At 45.3% G+C, this 17,462-nt stretch overlaps 1 protein-coding gene across 1 annotated transcript; it reads right to left on the reverse strand.

Annotated features, from left to right (window-relative positions):
- Positions 1 to 935: 935 nt before the first annotated feature.
- LOC119446320 (protein phosphatase PTC7 homolog) lies at positions 936 to 17,292 on the reverse strand. The gene is made up of 6 exons (XM_037710730.2): positions 16,839 to 17,292; positions 16,331 to 16,510; positions 11,255 to 11,453; positions 7,261 to 7,384; positions 6,592 to 6,721; positions 936 to 1,266 (listed from the first exon to the last, which is right to left on the reverse strand). The coding sequence occupies exons 1-6, from the start codon at positions 17,080 to 17,082 to the stop codon at positions 1,151 to 1,153; spliced, it is 993 nt and encodes a 330-aa protein (XP_037566658.1). The 5' UTR covers positions 17,083 to 17,292; the 3' UTR covers positions 936 to 1,150.
- Positions 17,293 to 17,462: the final 170 nt, after the last annotated feature.

Below are 17,462 nucleotides of genomic sequence, written 5' to 3' on the forward strand. Positions count from 1 at the left end.
TCTCTTATAGTGCACAGTGCCTTACGACAGTAATGAGACATGCACTATCTTCTGCCCACTTTTACAGACAATACCTGTTAGAAATCCATTGCACATTTTACGAGTTCTTCGCGTGTGTGACACATATTACCACCTTTGGGAACTGCCCAATGCACTGCCTGCAGCGAGTGCACAGGAAGGGAATACAAGCATGTGATGGATTCTATCCTTGACAAGATTTGCATTTGTACCTATTAAGAAGTGTACAATAAGTACTGAAAAAATGTAATGGCAGCAAAAATACTTTTGTAGCATAGCACACTAGACCACTATGCTTTTAGCTCCCCAAATGATTGCACAGAATTAGTTTTAATTTTTCACAACACTGTACATGCCTGCACACAGACAGGCCTGCTTAGTAAAAGAGCTATTTGCAGTGTACAACTCTTCTAGGCAGGCAAGTGTACGGGTCTGCGCTCATGTTATATTCTTGGGATATATGTTTTTACCCTTAACAGACTCTTTTCGTAATTTGAAAGTACACTTATCTGCGTTGCACATTTTCCCAACTATGATTGCACCGATCACACTTCAAATGAAGAAGAGTTGGGTGCACATGGTTTCACTGAGAAAGTCATGTCTGAATTTTCCAAGTCTTAAAACAAAAAGTGATTCTATACGCACCGATTACAAAAATGACTTCACCATTAGTTCGGCAATCTGCCTTGCAGAGAAGCCAGCTTTACAATGATTAAAGAGATCCATTTCGCATCAATGAATGTAATTCGCAGAGAACTGCCAACTATCTCGAGCAAACTTGAGCAATGCTTCATCCAAATTTGCAATTTCCTTGGCATCTGTGGTCCATATACGTTTGCCGACTATACACACCAGCTAGTACCCTAGTTGTGTACAGTGTCCTCCAAAGAAACAAAACCAGACAAGTTCGCCACCGCTGAGAGCTCCTAAATCAGCACTTTTATTCGCTTGCTTATTCAAATTAAAACTTATTTACACGTACGGCCGCGAAAATGGCGACGCAGCTGTAGCTCTTGTCTAGACTAAGTTCTTGACTGTAGTCACCTCAGGCACAACCACCTCCTCTACCAGGGTTGACTTTTGGATGCCGCACAGTCCACAATACAAGAAAGACGCAAAGCGGGGGTACAGGTTATCCGTGGTCGAGAGATGTGTTGCGCGCTACGTTTGTCTTCAGCGTCTCCCTGCTGTGGCCTTGCTTAGAAGTCACAGATGCTAACAAAATTGTTATATCATCCGGTTTTCCTCCTGCAGAGAGAAGATGGAATAGTCGCACAGTTACAAGCGAGACACAGCAAAATATTCGGAAACAACAAGATTCTGCACGAATACAAGTTCAACATTCTGCACAAATGCATCTGGTTTGCATTTTCCCATCACTGTGCGCAGATTCAAGGCAAAACAAACCAACCATTCAAGACGTGTGCTGCCGTACATGGTGCAGCCGTGTGAACGAGATGGAAATGCTTCAGTGCACATCGAATAGCACAGCTTGAACAAGGCATTGCAGGAAAACCACCTTACCATTTTTAAGAGAAGGTCTATAAGGGACAACACAAAGCTAAGTACTTTGGTTCAGAAGTGTGCACAGACAAGAGCTGCCTTAGAAGCCAGCAGCCTGCCAGCTCCCAGGAAAGAAAGTCCATCAGAATTCACCATTTTTGGTATCACCTGATGTCACCATTTTTCATGGCACTACTTGTGTGAAGAATGGGAAGATGTTGAGGAAATCACCCACAAAAGTATTGTTGGGCATATGCTCTGAAGTGCCAGTATTAAATCAGGCTTTGTCCCTCCTACCTAGTTGCCACGAAGAATGAGTTTAAAGACACGCGTCTGCTCAGCAGTCAAGTCTTACCCAGACTACTTCATTGAAAAGTAGCGGAGTGCGAACATTCAAAATTTTTAATACCATATTACATTTTTAATATTTGATTCGAAAACAAGGTATTCAAAAATTTTTGCAAATTCAGTTGGATATGAATATTCGAAACAAATCAAATATATTACTGGCTGTGAGGGATCAAACATGGTTCCTAGTCTTTTTTTTCTATCTAATCTAAGAATATGTGTCCGATTTCTAATCTCAGAACGTGTCCGATTTGATTTCGTGCCGCTGGTGAAATTTCGCCTGTAAAGTGCACTCAGCCACTGGACGTCTCAGCTTTGCGAGAAAGCCACCCTCTCAGTAGCAAGAGGAATGGGTTTGCGGACAGCAAGCGTGCACTTAAAGCGCAAGGAAAGAATCCAACTACAACAAGAAAGCTCTTTCCAAGAGTATAAGTGTGATGCACTGATCCTCAGTAGCGATGCCAATCATGTGGCCTCACTAAGCAAATATGCCAGTTCCCTGCCGCATGCCCAGGTCATGCTTCCGTTATCACATGGCTGTTACGACATTCCAGTACACAGTGATGGCCGATCCAATACTGCAATGCGCACACAAGCGAGACCTGGGTTGTGTAGTATAGATCTCGCATGCGATGGGCATTCTGAAACAATGCCTGAACGCATCACATTATGCTAAAGGGCGCTATTCTAAATGAGTAGGGATGCGTTACAAGTGCTCACTTGGAGTTAACTATTTTTTTCCCCATTATATTGAAGGAGCCCTTTCTCTTCTCGTAGTATACCTCACAATACATCGGTCGTTGCGCTATATTCTTGCAAATGCAGTACCTCAACTACTGAGTCGGTCAGATGTCTCCATCTAAAGGAAAATAACAGACGGGGCTTGCTGCACAAGATGTGTGGGGGAAGGCCTGCTTGCATGTGTTGCAAAGCATAGGAGAATGAAAAGACAATGTTCTTGCAGTTCTTTTCTAAGTAACAGTCATAGCAAACAGGAAAGCACCACTTCGTTTTGGTTGGATGTAGCAGCAGCTTTTGACTTGCTCATTTGATACTTTTGCAGCACTATCCACAATCCTGAGCTTATTGCTTGACAAGCAATATCCTGTATAATAATGCACAGGTTGGCGAGAACTGACAGCTAGAGGGAATTGCACAATTTTCGAAGTTAACAGAGTCCAGTACACAATCTTTTAATATAACAGGTTATTAGTCTAACATCTTAAGATAGCCAAGCTTCCTAATAAATGCCTGTTCATAACATTATTCAATATTTGAAGCTAAGCACTTGTATTCGAATTCGTATTTGCAAATTTTGATATTTGCACATCTCTACTGAAAAGGTAATGAAAATGACAGATAGATGAACACTGGTGCACCAGTGGTTCAATCTAACCTAGCCAATGCCCTAGTCTCTTCAGTGCTGCTCTTCCCTGCAGCATTGTTCTGGTTCAAATCAAGATGCACTCGGTGGAGAAAAAAAACTGGAACTTCCACCTTACACTGATTAGTGGAACACATCACTTGGTGCAGTATTACTTTTACCAATGTCCAAGTTCTTGGACACAATGGAACATTTACATAAGTATTTGTCCTGGCTTGCATTAAGCCTAGCACTCGCATTACGAAAACTTTGTTTCCTTTGAAAGTTGTGTATATTTAGGATATTACTGCAAACCAGAGGTTAAACGGAACTCGTTAAACGGAACTTCAAGGGACAAGGAAAATATGTTCCATTTATCAGGAGCTCCATTTTCCAAAAGAGTACACACTAAAATGTTTATTTGAAAAGGGCAGATACTGTATTGCCAACAGCAGATACTAATAGGTGCAGCAGGTCTGATTACAAGGCTGCTTCGTACAACGTTCCTACTTGCATGTGGCCGGTGACTAGGATTAGCAGGCCAAAACATATATAAAAAGAAAAAAAAAAGACAACGGAACTTATAGAAAAAATATGACCATTTTAGTTCAAGCAACCACCGTAAATGTCATCAATAACATTGATCTTCATCTCCAGCGTGAGCACATTGTGGGGGTGTTTCTGTGCTGCCATCGGAATCACATACTCACAGCTCACCGACATTCCTGAAACGAAGAAACCACAGCAAACTCCGACCAGTGTAGAACCACACTAACTGCAGCACCAACAAAAAAGCCAGGAAAAGCCACCTTTGCTGCCTCAGAAAAAACGTGGAGAACTGCTTAGAAAACCCGAAAAAAAAAGCGATGCTTATAGCAATACAGTAAAACCTCGTTAACTCGGATTTCCGAGGACCGAAAAAAAAATGTCCGAATTAACCGAATGTCGAATTATCGAGGCTATCAAGAAAACAACAAAATGATTTATACTTCAACACGCTTTCATTTACTGAATGAATCAGCAAATTTTGTTTCTATTTTGCACAAACGCAATGCGGAAGCTGCAATTCTTGTCATCTCGTGACTGATTAGAGCTCGCAGCAGCAAAGGTTTAGCGACTTCCTTCACAGCAGGGCCCGCGGCATGCATCTTCATCCGAGACACGCTTTTCACTACCGCGCGCACATTCCGTTTTTTCGTTGTGTCGCCAGGTCGCCACCCATCGCGATGTCGACTATGCTTTTCATCATCGACAGCTTTGCACTGAGTAAAAACGAAACTATTGTTTGCAGCTGTCAACGCGATCATGCACGGCTAACATTGCTGTTCTGAATGTGAGCGGCCGACGCACGCACTGAGTCATAACGAAACTACTTTTTGCCGCAACCGCTGCGGACGAAACTGCGGTCGCTATCAACGCAATCATAGATGGGGACTACGCAGTTTTGATGGCACGCAGCCGACGGGCGTACAGAGTCAAAACATAACTACTTTTTGCCGCAACCGCTGCGGATGCAACTGCGAACGACGCGATCATGGATGGTGACTACGCAGTCATGAAGGCATGTGGCCAACGCGGTGCTATGCGCGCCGGCAAACGCAAGATAAAAGCTTTATTGGCTCAAAGAGGCACAAAGCGTTCTGGCGTTGCTATCATTCCCGTACGATTTCCACTGATCGCTATGGCGATGCGAACTCCGTCGCTTCGTTTCGGAGGACGCTAAAACGCCGTTATGGCTCGTTTGCATAGCACATTTGTGGTGCTCCGTGCTTGCCGAGCTCAGAGAGTTGTCCGAATTAACCGATGTGCGGCTAAATTTCATTGCATTAAATAATGCACACGCCTGCCGGGACCAAAGGACAGAGTCCGAATTAACAGATTTTCCGAATTAACGAGGGTCAAATTAACGAGGTTTTACTTTACCACTAAGACTGGCCACTCAGTTTCGCTTTCGGTAACATTACTAGTTCTGTTTACCCGGAGTCGGAAAAAATGTGGCTCCGTTTAACAAACTTTCCATTGCTTTAATGCAGAACCAACCTAACCGGCTACTGTTCAGTAACTCCATTTAACCGATTTTCATCTACCGAGTTTCTACTGTATTTCCATTCCACTTCTTTATACTGTTATACTGTGACAAAAGAGCGAGTGACAGCTTCCCCCCCTCCTTCTTCCAGTTCCTCCCCACCGCTCGCCTGCCCGAAAGCATGCGCCCTTAAAAATAAAAAAAAAATTATGAGGTTTTACGTGCCAAAACCACGATCTGATTATGAGGCATGCCGTAGTGGGGGACTTATGGGGCTTTACGTGCCAAAACCACAATCTGATTATGAGGCATGCTGTAGTGGGGGACTCCGGAAATTTGGACCAGCTGGGGTTCTTTAACGTGCACCTAAATCTAAGTACACAGGTGTTATCGCATTTCGCCCCCATCGAAATGCGGCCGCTGTGGCCGGGATTCGATCCCGCGACCTCGTGTTCAGCAGCCCAACACCATAGCCACTGAGCAACCACGGCGGGTGATGCTCCCTTTCCATCGCCTTCCCACGACGAATGAGTGAGCAAGCGACTGAGAACTTTTGCGGCTAGTCGGGGCATTTTGGTGACCAGTGTGGGGCAATTCCAACAAATTGCACTCTTTTGACGCAGCTTCACTCAAAAATATGCAAGTATATCAAAACCCGCAATTAGTGCAGCTCTTGCACCCATCGTCATGCCAGCACTGTTGACACTGCGTTATGTTGCCCGGCCACCTCCTTGCCCTCAGCTTCACCCTCATTACACGGCAAAGAAACGAAACTTCTCCCACCACTGCCACTAGGAATCAAACTCATGGCCCCGTGGCAATGTGTAGTTGGAAGCAGGACACACTCTAACCACTCGGCTCTCACAGCTACTTCGGCACTTAACAGTACGTGTGCAGTTTTGTGTATGACAAAGCCTTACAGAGTAGTGGCGTCAGTGAATGTACTTCAAAAGCCACAGCCTGCAGTACTGTAGCAGACGAAGATGATGTGCAGAACACGAGAAATCACTGACTGATACTTTTTACTTTATTTCTCTTAGAAAAATATATATAAATACACCACACTTTAAGAAATTCCTACGGGAGTGCAATTTATAATAATCCCCAAGTTTAATCCAGAGACTTCCTATTTCCAGGACAGCCTATGGAGTGCCTACGTAGGCAGGCAAGTTTGTTGAGCTGATGCTCCAGGCAGGACCCACTGCCTCATTTATTTCGCATAACATTTTTTGGCCCGCGCACACCTCTATAGCCTAACTAGCAACAAGCAAGGACACATGATGGCAGCAAAGTGAGCACACAAAGGAGAGCGAAAGGAGGCTTTCAAACTCACCGATGGTATCGATGCCATTGTCACGTGCCCGAAGGGAAAACGGAGACAGGTGGGCCTCGTCAAACGCAAGCCGCCTGGCCTGCAAGGCTAGAGAGTTCACCGTCTGCTGAATGCTGTCTAAGCTTGTGTCCTAGGAACACAGGGTATAAAAAAGAAAGAAAAAAGAGCACAATGCATGAATGAGTTACAGTTCTATTAGCATGTCATGGTAATAAAGAGTCGCGAGTGCCACTGCTGGCAGTGCAGATACTGCAGAGTGTGAGAGACATTAAGTTTGACTATGGTACTTGCCACATTCCTAATGATTATCGTGTCTGCAAGTTTTCTATTGTGCAACGTTCTACACACTAAGAGCTTTCTAAGGCTTATGAGACGTACCTTTTCATTTCAACAACATTTTTTTTTCCCCTGGCATCTTGTACAATTATGCAAATTAATATTTCGGGCATTACCTTCATTTTTATGCGGGAATGCAAGGTAAGAAACATAACAATAGGCTGCATGAGTAGAGAGAGATAATCTAGAACTATGCCAATCTAAGAGTAGCGTTACGCAATTCAAATTTTTCTATTCAATATAAAAAGCAAATCCGTTACTAGAAAATGTGTCGTATTTGCTCTTTCACTGCAGTGGACCTTCACTAATGGTAGAAAAGAGTCATTAAAGTACCCTAAGTTGTGCAAGCTCGTTGACTATCATGTTCTCCGGCAAGTTGTCGAAGAGGCCGTCGGTAGCCATCAAAATCAGGTCCCCTTCTTGGACGGGAAAGGAAGAGGTATCTGCCGACTCAGGGCTGCAAAAATGACAGAAGGAAAGGCTCACACATCTGATCACATATTCAGCACGAGGTGAGCCTCGAGGTGGGAACCGTGAGTAGGTGCATGGGTGCGTGGAAGTACAGGTGTGCAATGAAGCACAAGGGACAACAGAGAATACAAACGCATGATCACAACAGACAAAATGATAAATGTAAGCAATTACAGCTTAACTTGTAGTGATGAGCTTGATGATTATTCCCGACTAAGTGTCCGTTGCATGCTTTTCAGGTGCACTGCTTTAGCCAAGCGTTGACAGCTTTGTTTCCCATGAAGGAGGTAGCACAACTCGGGCAATTACCTGTCCCTTTAGGCTAGAACTGCAAAATCAGTTGTCATTACCTACGTTTTTTTCTTTCTTCAAGCTAAGGGCCATACACACTTCTTATTTAAATATGTCGCACTGAACAACACTGGCATTGCTGAGGACATTATGCTCTTATTGGCAGTAGGTAATATCCAAATATCAAGCATCATTCACTGATTTGCAGCAAAGCATCATCTGCCATTTTGTAGAAGGCACAGCAAAACAAAACTGCTCGCTCGGGCTGAAATGGCTGAAAACGGTGTACCGAACTAACACCAGTAGGCGTGGCTTAGGTGATTCTTGGGGGCACAGTGACGTTTGCTCCTCATTATTCGCTGGATGATGAAAACGACTGTTGCATTTTAGGATCCTGAATAGCCACACAGCGACGATCGCAGAGCCACACTACAGGCTGCACAACATACAGACGCTCGCAGCTGCAACTCAGGGAAGATGGCGGACGCAGCCAATGTTGCCAGATCACTATGCATTTTGTATATTCCCTATTAGTTGCTAGTGTATCAAAATATCCAGCCGATAGCCAATGATTGTTTTCTGTGATATTAAGCATGAAAGGTGGCATGGATTTGAGAAAGTCACAGGAAAGGACGAGAAATGCTTAGGATGAAGTAGCAGAGTCCCTGCAGCTTGTACAGGAGATACATATGTCAAAGGCGTTCATGACAGTTTTGTCGAACAGCTGACAAGGTACATGCTATCAAACACCCACACAAAAGATAAAGACCAGCCAGCCACTGCTGACAAAAGTCGAATGAATGGCCTTTACTTCTTTTAGTGAAAAGCTGCACATGGCGTATATTCTCGTGTATATTCTCATGTAAAACCAACACGCTTGCCAACCTTTGGAAGCCTTCCATCTTTGCTCCATTTGCTACCCCATTTGTTGTTGCTGTCACAGCTGCGAAACTGTAGTAGTTGGAATGTGGTTCACAACAAGTGCACTGTTACAAGATGAAGCTGCCCTTGGATGCAGGCCGGGATGTGGCAACGCAGTAAGGTTGTACGATGAAATAAATGCACGAGTTTTCACACAAGATGTGAACAAACTGCGACGGTCGATAGCAGTCATGTACACCCGTGAGCAAAAGTATACGGACCAGGGGTTGCGCAATAAAGCCGATTCTTTCCTCTGCCTGTGAACGCAACTTGAAATTGAGGACTGCAGTCCAAACTTGGCATTGCGAACTTTTCAGTGTACCCATTAATTCCAGTTTAAACCTGTTAATTACGAATAAATTCAGTATACGACCCCGTGGTCCGTATACTTTTTCTCACGGGTGTACCTTTCAACTTGCACATGAGTGACAAAAGCTCACAGCACTAACGTGCACAGTATGTATGTAGCACGAAGCCCATGACGAAGCCATACATACGCTGCAGAAATGTGCACGCACAGCACTAATACACAACCTGAAGGGTGCTGGGATACAAATGTCGCCGGCGCTTACTCGAAAACTCTGGAAATAATTAAAGTGGAGACCAATATGCATCTGTGTACCTCATCAATACGAGGTGCACAAATGGGGAAAAAGGCGGTGCAACCCATGCACTAGAACACACAGTACAATCGACTGACGCTAATTTGACTCGGGTTAATAGGATCTCAACCGTCGCCCATGCATTTCTATGGGCCCACATTTTCGTTATTTCGATCCTAAGATTAGCCTTTGCCGGATAATTCGAACTTGAGCAGTTAGCACACACACGCCTGACTCCCATGGTGACCCTAATAGAAACCCTTTTAGTGGCAGCATCTGTCTAGGGGACGGTGAATGCGTGAACACAAGTCATTTCCCATCGAAAACACCAATTTCGAACCTGCCCTAGGAATATTTTCAAGCAATAGCCATTGATCATAATGTCTAGTTACGGCATTTACCCGATTCCTAATGCACTTTATTTTTTTTTCCATAAAAAGTCTCCCAAAAGTTCAATTGGGCACGAAACCAAAATCGCCTTCGCGACATTCGTATGCTTTACTGCATAACACGGCTGTACTGCGACAAAGCTGGCTTTAGGAAACTGGCCGCCATTGTGCAACATACTGAATTTTTCTTGTAAAAAAATCAAGTGCGTGATAGATTGCTACTTTGTTTGGGAGCTTTAATGTAATTCCTACATTAGTTTTCTACCTACACATAGAAAGTAGGCATGCATCTGATATGGGGGCATGTTAGCATAGGGCAAATACTGCCAAATGAATCAGCGGTGTGTTTTGGCATGTTTTGTGCATCTTGGTCAATGTGACCCACTGGATAATTTGATCAATTTCGTCAATCTCGTCAGGGTTGAATTAAAGGAAGTTGACTGTATTCTCAACCAGCCCTAGGAAGTTTTTTAAGCAATAACCATAGCTCACATTGTCCGATTACGGTATGAACCAGATCCTAACGTGCACATTTTTTCCCCAAAAAAAAAATTTGGCTGAAGATTAGCTGCGTAGTGCAATCAGATACAAAACCAAAATCGCCGTCGAGACGTTCATATGCTTTACCACATAACACAAATGTATTGCGGCAAAGCTGACTTTACGAAACAGGCCACTATCAAACTACTTTGTTTAGTTTTATACTTTGGACACACAGAAAGTGAGTGCGTGTTTGATTCGGGCAAATACTGCCAAATAAATCAGTGATGTGTTCTGTCATTTTTTTCTTCTGCATCTTGTTTAATTCGACCCGCCGGATAATTCATCAATTTCTCCAGTGCCGTCAAGGCCAAATTAACAGAAGTCAACTGCATTTATTGTGCGTAAATAGCATTGCAGAGGTAAGCCCAGTAGAGAAGCATGGTGACACTGTACTCTTGTTCCCCCAATGTTCGTCTTCTCCACATGACTTTTGCATATTGTTGTTTGACTTCCCCACAGCTATGACAAGAACATGCGAGCATTCTTATGTTAGTGCAGCGGCGACATGGATAGTTTGGGCATGACAGGGAGTTTCTTCCTCCTTTTCAGCTTGGGAACACTGCTGCGTGCAGACAGACCACACCGCTCGTCACAGCGCTTTACGAGACGATCCCGCACAAGGCTTCCTGTCTTTGGAGCACAGCACCGGCACAAGTGGAAATGATCACTCTTACGCACTTTGCTCCATAGGACTGACCTATCGCATGACCTAGGCTTTTACATGACACCTGCAGCATAATTGACGTCCCACATCCACCACCATGGCTTTAAGTCGTGCTGGTCAACGCTCCCTTGACTAGCATTAGTACACGTACACAAATACCTAAAAAAGGGGGAAAGTGAACAGCCTCCACTGTAGCTTAATAGGCACAGCATTAAACGCGTCATGTGGAGTCTGTGAGTTTGGCTACCAGCTGCAAAGTGCTGTCCTTTCTTCCACTTTCAGCTCCCCCTTTTCTGATTATTTATACATTCCAATTAAAAAACACTTCGCCTATGCTTTCCTTGACCTCATTGTCTGTTGACTTCATGTGATTGTTATAACCAAAAAATATTGATCCTATCAGTTCTGCCGGTTCATCTCACAGAGAGAACAATCTGGCACAGCACCTGTCGCTGAGAACAAACTGGCTGACGCCTGGCGGGGGCAAGCACAGCTGGAAGGGCGTGTTGAAGTAGTGCTGCTGCTCCTGTGACCGGTGCACCACCTGTCCCCGCCGCACAACCAGGAACCCACTGTCGCCGAGGTTGGCAGAGTACAGGATGCGCTCCACACAGTTCAGCACCAACACGCACGCCGTGCTGCTCCCTGCACGGGAAGTCACTCACGTTTCCACAACATTCAAACACAAATACAATGTAAGTTGAGACAACAGTGCGAACAAAACAATAAAGCATGAACAGGATGGAGGACCTGATTTCTGTGAGTGAGGCTTGTTTGAAGGCCACCGGCAACAAAATTTCACTTAGGCTAAATTGATTATAAATTACCGGTATTACTATATAGAGAAAAATAAATGGTGCCAAAGTTGCAGGGCTAGTAATGGTTTTAAGATTCTCAGCAACAGCCTTTAAATTGCACCTAGCGCTGGACTCGCACGGGAGAGCAAAGTCCAGCCTGCACCGCAGTCAAGCAGTTACATGATCACTTCGCGCAGGTGCCACTGGAAAAGTCGCATTCACACAGCCACAGCACACTCTCGGAATCCACATGCTTAGTCTCCACTCCGTTTATGCCCGTTGTCAAAGCACCAGAGGTGCGAGCATTCTCTCCACCTTGCTCATGGTGTGAATCCATATAGGTCACATGATCAGATCAATCTAGCCCACATTGACAGACTGGACCCTCACTGGGCTGGACAGACAACCACCAAACGGACAGACAGAAATACTGTCCCGCATTTTCTATCCAGCCTGCAAGCAGGGAACGCTGGACTCGGTGAGGGCAGCAAGTTATGATGACACATGCGTGGCGCGATACACTGCCCACTGTGGAAATTCCTGCTCCTGTCCGTCATGTCAATACGCCTTAAGCAGACAATGCGTGCATCAGGTGGTTAGGGGGTATGACACTTGTGATGATGTGGATAGTGGCGTGCGGCGGTGCCAAAACAAAGTGCGTGACAAGCCAGCTTGAAGTGTTGGTGATTGTATGGCAGCACCAAGAAGGGCATTGGTGATGATGATAATGGAAGAAGACCACCACGTGCCATGAACAAAGAAGTGGACGAGAGCACGCAGAGCGTGAGAGCGAGCGGCAGCCTCGAACGCAAGCTCGCAAAACGGCGGCTCCAGGCTCGGGTACCGGCGACCGGGTGTCCAGCTACCGTGCGGACCTGGTCGGAGATCCAGCTCGTGGCTGGGCTTTCCTGTGCACCAGCGGCCTGCTGTCATAGCGGCCTGGTGCAGTGCTTCCTGCTTGGACCGGGACGCCTGAGCTACCAGCCTGCTGAGCGAGCCCGAGGACTGGCGACCGGGCGTTCTGCTACCATGCGGACCTGGTCGTGGATCCCGCTCGTGGCTCTGCTCTCCTGTGTACCAGCGGCCTGCTGTGATAGCGGCCTGGTGCAGTGCTTCCTACTGGCCACCGGGGCGCCTGAGCTACCTGTCCGCCGACCGAGCCCGACGTTATAGCGGCCGAGGCGTTACAGGCCAGGCGTTACTGGCCAGCTACAGCAGTGGCCTGGTGTTCTACCGGCCTGCTGTTTTCTTCCTGCTGCCACGTCGCGACAAGGTGCGGCGCGACAGCAGCGACGTAGCCACAACGACGCTCCACCATCACAACCACCGTCACGGGCACCGCAGCGACGAGGCACACGGGCGAGTGGTGTTGCATGAGTGCTAGGCACATGTTTATATAGGACAAACGATTCGCGGACTCTAGTCCACGTACATGTAAATCGTCTGTATGTAAATAGTCTGTATCGTGCTAGCGTGTCTGTTAAAGTCTGTGTTTCGTGTAGCAAGCTCCCGTCTGCCGTGTCATTATTAAAGGATCCTGGGCCCAACTGGAAACCGGCAAATTTGTCGTTGTCGTTTCCCATCACAGACACAAATTCCAGACCATGGCCTCAGAGATTTTCAGCATGTGAAAGGCAGCACCCAGTGACAGACATGCCGAGAATCAATAAACTTCGATAGCACAGAAGGAACCAAAGACGAAGAAATACACAGGGCAAGCCGCAGTGCTTGGCAAGTTCACACCGAGGAGCTGCACAGGTTCTCATCCTGAGTTCCGCATCCTTTCCAGCAAGCAGTAAATTTTTTTTTTCAGTCTCCATATCAAGAACATTTATTCTTGCTAGCTTTTCATAATTCATTCATTCATACTTCAAGGAGGAAGAACAAACTTTTATTTAAACCAGCAGTTAAGTTGGCTGGGCCTCCCATACTTCATCCAGCCTCCCATACTTCAAATGCGAAAATTTTCACAGATGTTGCACTATGTCTACATTATGTGAAGCTAGGCTTTCTATGCATTCCAAAACTTTGGTTGCAATTAGCCTTTAACCAATGTATGCATAGTTTTGTCGTTCAACATGCCAAATATGGCAGCAGTACTCCAATTATGCTTTGTTCGGTTATTGGTGAAGTGTCTTGTTTTATTTTCGTTCGTAAAACTTGTTTAAAACTACTATGCATAATGTCCAGCCTGGTCAGCGTTCTTGCTGCCAAAATTTGTCATCATCGCCTCCCCCAGAGGTCTGCAATTACCACTACCTGGCATCAGCAAATCTGAAACTATATGCCTAAATTTCCCGATAGCGTCGCTCCATCTAATCCTCTGCCACCCTCAATTATATTTCTCTTCCCTTGGCACCTATTTGAAACTTATACTTGTCACAACATTAAAAAAACAACAACTTGAAAGTGTTGCATTCTGCAAACTTCAAAGCATAATCCAGTTTAAAAACTATGAAAAACAACTGTCAGTCAAGGCTCATACTGAACTACCTGAAAAAGATTATTTTGAGTCTCCTCTGTGGTTGCACTAGGATTTCCAGCCTTTCAAGTATTGTGCAAGTGACAAGAGGTGATAACAAGCACGCACGCACTCCTGTTGCCTACAGCAAAAGCAAACAGGATGTGGCCCAGCAGTAAAAACCAAACTAAACAAATAATGCCAAGGCCATCCTTTACTACAATGAAAGGAAACAGGACCATCTCGTCTAATAATAAGTACCCGTGTTCTTATCAGTGCTTAGGCCATGCTGCACCAGACACAAGGTGTTGAAAGTGCTTCATATGAGTTGATGTACCATTGAATACCATGGTTCATCCCCCTGTCAGAGTAGAACACTTTTTTTCCTGTTCCAATGATAGACAATTCATGCATCAAGGATGCATGCCAGGGTGTCCTTCAACCAGACATACCACAATTACAAACAGATTGCATTCCATGTGATATGGCAACAATGTATAGGCTCTAAAATATGCAAGCCACTCTCACCACAAACTAATCTTCCAAGCAATGAAACTGAATTATGGGGTTTTTACGTGCCGAAACCACGATATGATTATGAGGCACGCCGTAGTGGGGGACTCCGGAAATTTGGACCACCTGGGGTGCCTTAACGTGCACCTAAATTAAGTACGAAGATTGCAAACATTTCAGCTGGCCAATAACTGGCTACAATTTACCATTCATAGGCTCTGGGAGCCCATGAATATTCTGGCAAGTTTGGCGCCATCCTATCCAATGGTCACCAAACTACTAACAATTTCAAAGTAAGTCATGTGCCAAAGTTAATGTTCGTGTTCAGGTACAAAACCTGAGGGAGCTTTCCAAGAACTACATTGGACAAGGAAACAAAACCCTACCAACACAGACTCATCCTAATGTTGTGCTACATGGCTTTCATTTAGCTTTGTTCAAACTATACAAACATCGCTGGTTTTAGTGAGCAAAATTATCACCATCACCACATTATCGCAACCAGAGAGCACACAGCTTATGCTTTTCAAGTGATGTCTGTTCAGCAGGGATAAAATGTGTTCATTGTTTTAAGCAGGTATGTGTGTATATTAATAAGGCGTATGAATGGTATCATCCACTGTTAAAGGGAACACCAAAATGGCTTTTCAGGAGTGAGTAAAGTTCAGTTTTGACATGAAGGACTTGGTGGTAATGTTTTCCAATTACAGGTAACCTAATGTCCCAAGCACTTCTTTCTTATGAGGCTGATGGCATGTTCAACTTACGTCGGTTTGAATACTAATTAGGCTTTCCCTTTAAGAGTGCACCAGTAATGGCTTTTACGCCCGTTTCACATGGTGCGATCTTGCAGTGCGTTTTTCGCAGCTGCGATTTCCACAGATGCAAAATTTGCAATCCCGTTTGACATGGATCCACGGCAGCTGCATTTTTCGCATATTCGTAGCACCGGTTTTGCAAACTCATATATTGTTCGGTGTATGCTTTACCAACTTTTCTTCTGCTAAATTAATGACTCTGCAATGTTTCTAAACTATATATTTAAACTCCTGAAAGTTTTATTAATGTAGTTAATGAAACAAAAAAAATAAACAAAGCTAGCCGCCTCCTATTGGTCGTCTGTCTCCACCGCATCTGCGTTTTCGCAGAGAAGTTCAGCACGCCGAACATCGAAAAATCGCACGCATGAAGGGTCCGGCGGCCTATTTCCCACAGCTGCAAATTCGCAGACAAAATCGCACCATGCTGAAACGGGCTTTACTTTAACAATGCACTTACAGCCCTAACAGGATTACAAACTAAAGGAATTATGAAACAAACAAGCACTGTGCTTATTGGTCGTTGGCATGCATGTATTAACATCACGTAAACAACAGCGCAACACACTGCAAGTGCAGTGATTACCATCACACACAAAACACTCTGTAAAAACCTAACTGCTTTTAAGTAGAAGAGCAATGTCAGCTGCAAGTGATTAATTACCCACTCTAAATGCACACTGCTTCTTTCTGGGAGCTTTTGTTTGTTTGTTTTTGTTTGTGCGCGATAATTCTCAAAGCAATAAAACGTGACAATACATAATTCAGGACGGTGGAGAGTTCACCTCAGACGGCTGTCGCAAAGGTGGAAGAAAAGAAAAGGAAGCCTCGCCTGGCACTCATTCATTACGTTTTCGAGAAGAGGAACGGATCGGCGCTACGAACGGTAAGTAGATTGCGCGACATTTGTCCCACGAGTCCCGCACAGCTTACCAATAATGTGCCTCTTGTTCTCCAAGAGCTCGTAGTAACTCGACGCGATGATGCTCGCCGGCGAGTTGGGCTTGAACCTACCGGAGTGGACGACACGTTCGCAGTTGCGCATCAATGCCGTCGAGAAGAGAGACGGGTCTACGCCGTACGTCCGCCAGCCGCCGACCCCGTCCGCTACGCCTGGATCGAGAGCGCCAGAGGAAGAAAACAAAAGAAAAACCGTCAACATTTCGATGAACTAGGTCGAACTGGACCGAAACTTTGTTGAACTTGGCATTTGCAATGCACAGACAGTCAAACCGAGATTGCTGACAGGAATGAATGACTTTCAGTTCATCCCGTGACACTGCACTGACAGGTCTTTCGGAACTCGTAACGGAGACAATTGTCCGGCGTTTCAAACAGTCGAAGAGTACGATCAGCCGGACCTGGAATGCGGCTGGAGTGTTGGAAGAAGCCGACGATTGCGGGCCGGAGTGAAAGTACTTTAGGCTTAAAAGGCGCTCACCTAGGACATCGAAGGACTTGTACTTCGCTGCGAAGCAGGCATCGTCTCCAAACTGGCCCCTTCCGAGACCTATGGAGAAGCGATTTCTCTCCTTGGGGAAGCCGCAGGTGACCGTTTGGAGTCCGAGATCGCCTTTGGCCCAGGCGTACTTTGCGTCGGAGCTCGTCGCGCATGTCGAGTAGCTAAAAACACTGTTCGCTAGGGCCCGCGTGAGGATACGTCCATACATCAACACCGACTGCATGGCAGTGTGTGTGCGTGTTTACAGCAGGCGCTTTGCGGCTTACATGTTCCGGAGACGCTGTTGGCGCTCTCAGCGGGGGGGAATTTTTTTTCTTTCGCTACGCGGTGGACGAGTTGCGGAGGAGAAACTTTGAGCTCGCGATGATTAAACCATGCTGGATCAAGAGGAACAGCGCCTCTGGCGACCTTCACTTCGGCGATCACACACGGTCAGCAGACGCGAGCACGACGTGCGTCAAATCCGGCCCACTTGAGATGATAATAATGCCTGTAAAAGCACAAAATATAAAATACTTTTCAGAATGATATCGTTATGTTCTATAGCTGAGACAAACTAATAAATTTAAATATAAAGAAAATTTTATTTTTTGTCGGAATTTT

The sequence above is a fragment of the Dermacentor silvarum genome, chromosome 3 (genome assembly GCF_013339745.2).
Source record: "Dermacentor silvarum isolate Dsil-2018 chromosome 3, BIME_Dsil_1.4, whole genome shotgun sequence".
NCBI lineage: Eukaryota > Metazoa > Arthropoda > Arachnida > Ixodida > Ixodidae > Dermacentor > Dermacentor silvarum.

Bases quoted from the DNA above. Each gene is read 5' to 3' on its own strand.
- LOC119446320 (XM_037710730.2), bottom strand. From the start codon at position 17,082: ATGCAGTCGGTGTTGATGTATGGACGTATCCTCACGCGGGCCCTAGCG. The intron at 7,385-11,254 runs GTGCTGTGCCAG...TCATTTTTGCAG, and splicing joins CAGTTTGTTCTCAGCGACAG to CCCTGAGTCGGCAGATACCT. The intron at 1,267-6,591 runs GTGAGTTTGAAA...TTCTCTCTGCAG, and splicing joins CAATGGCATCGATACCATCG to GAGGAAAACCGGATGATATA.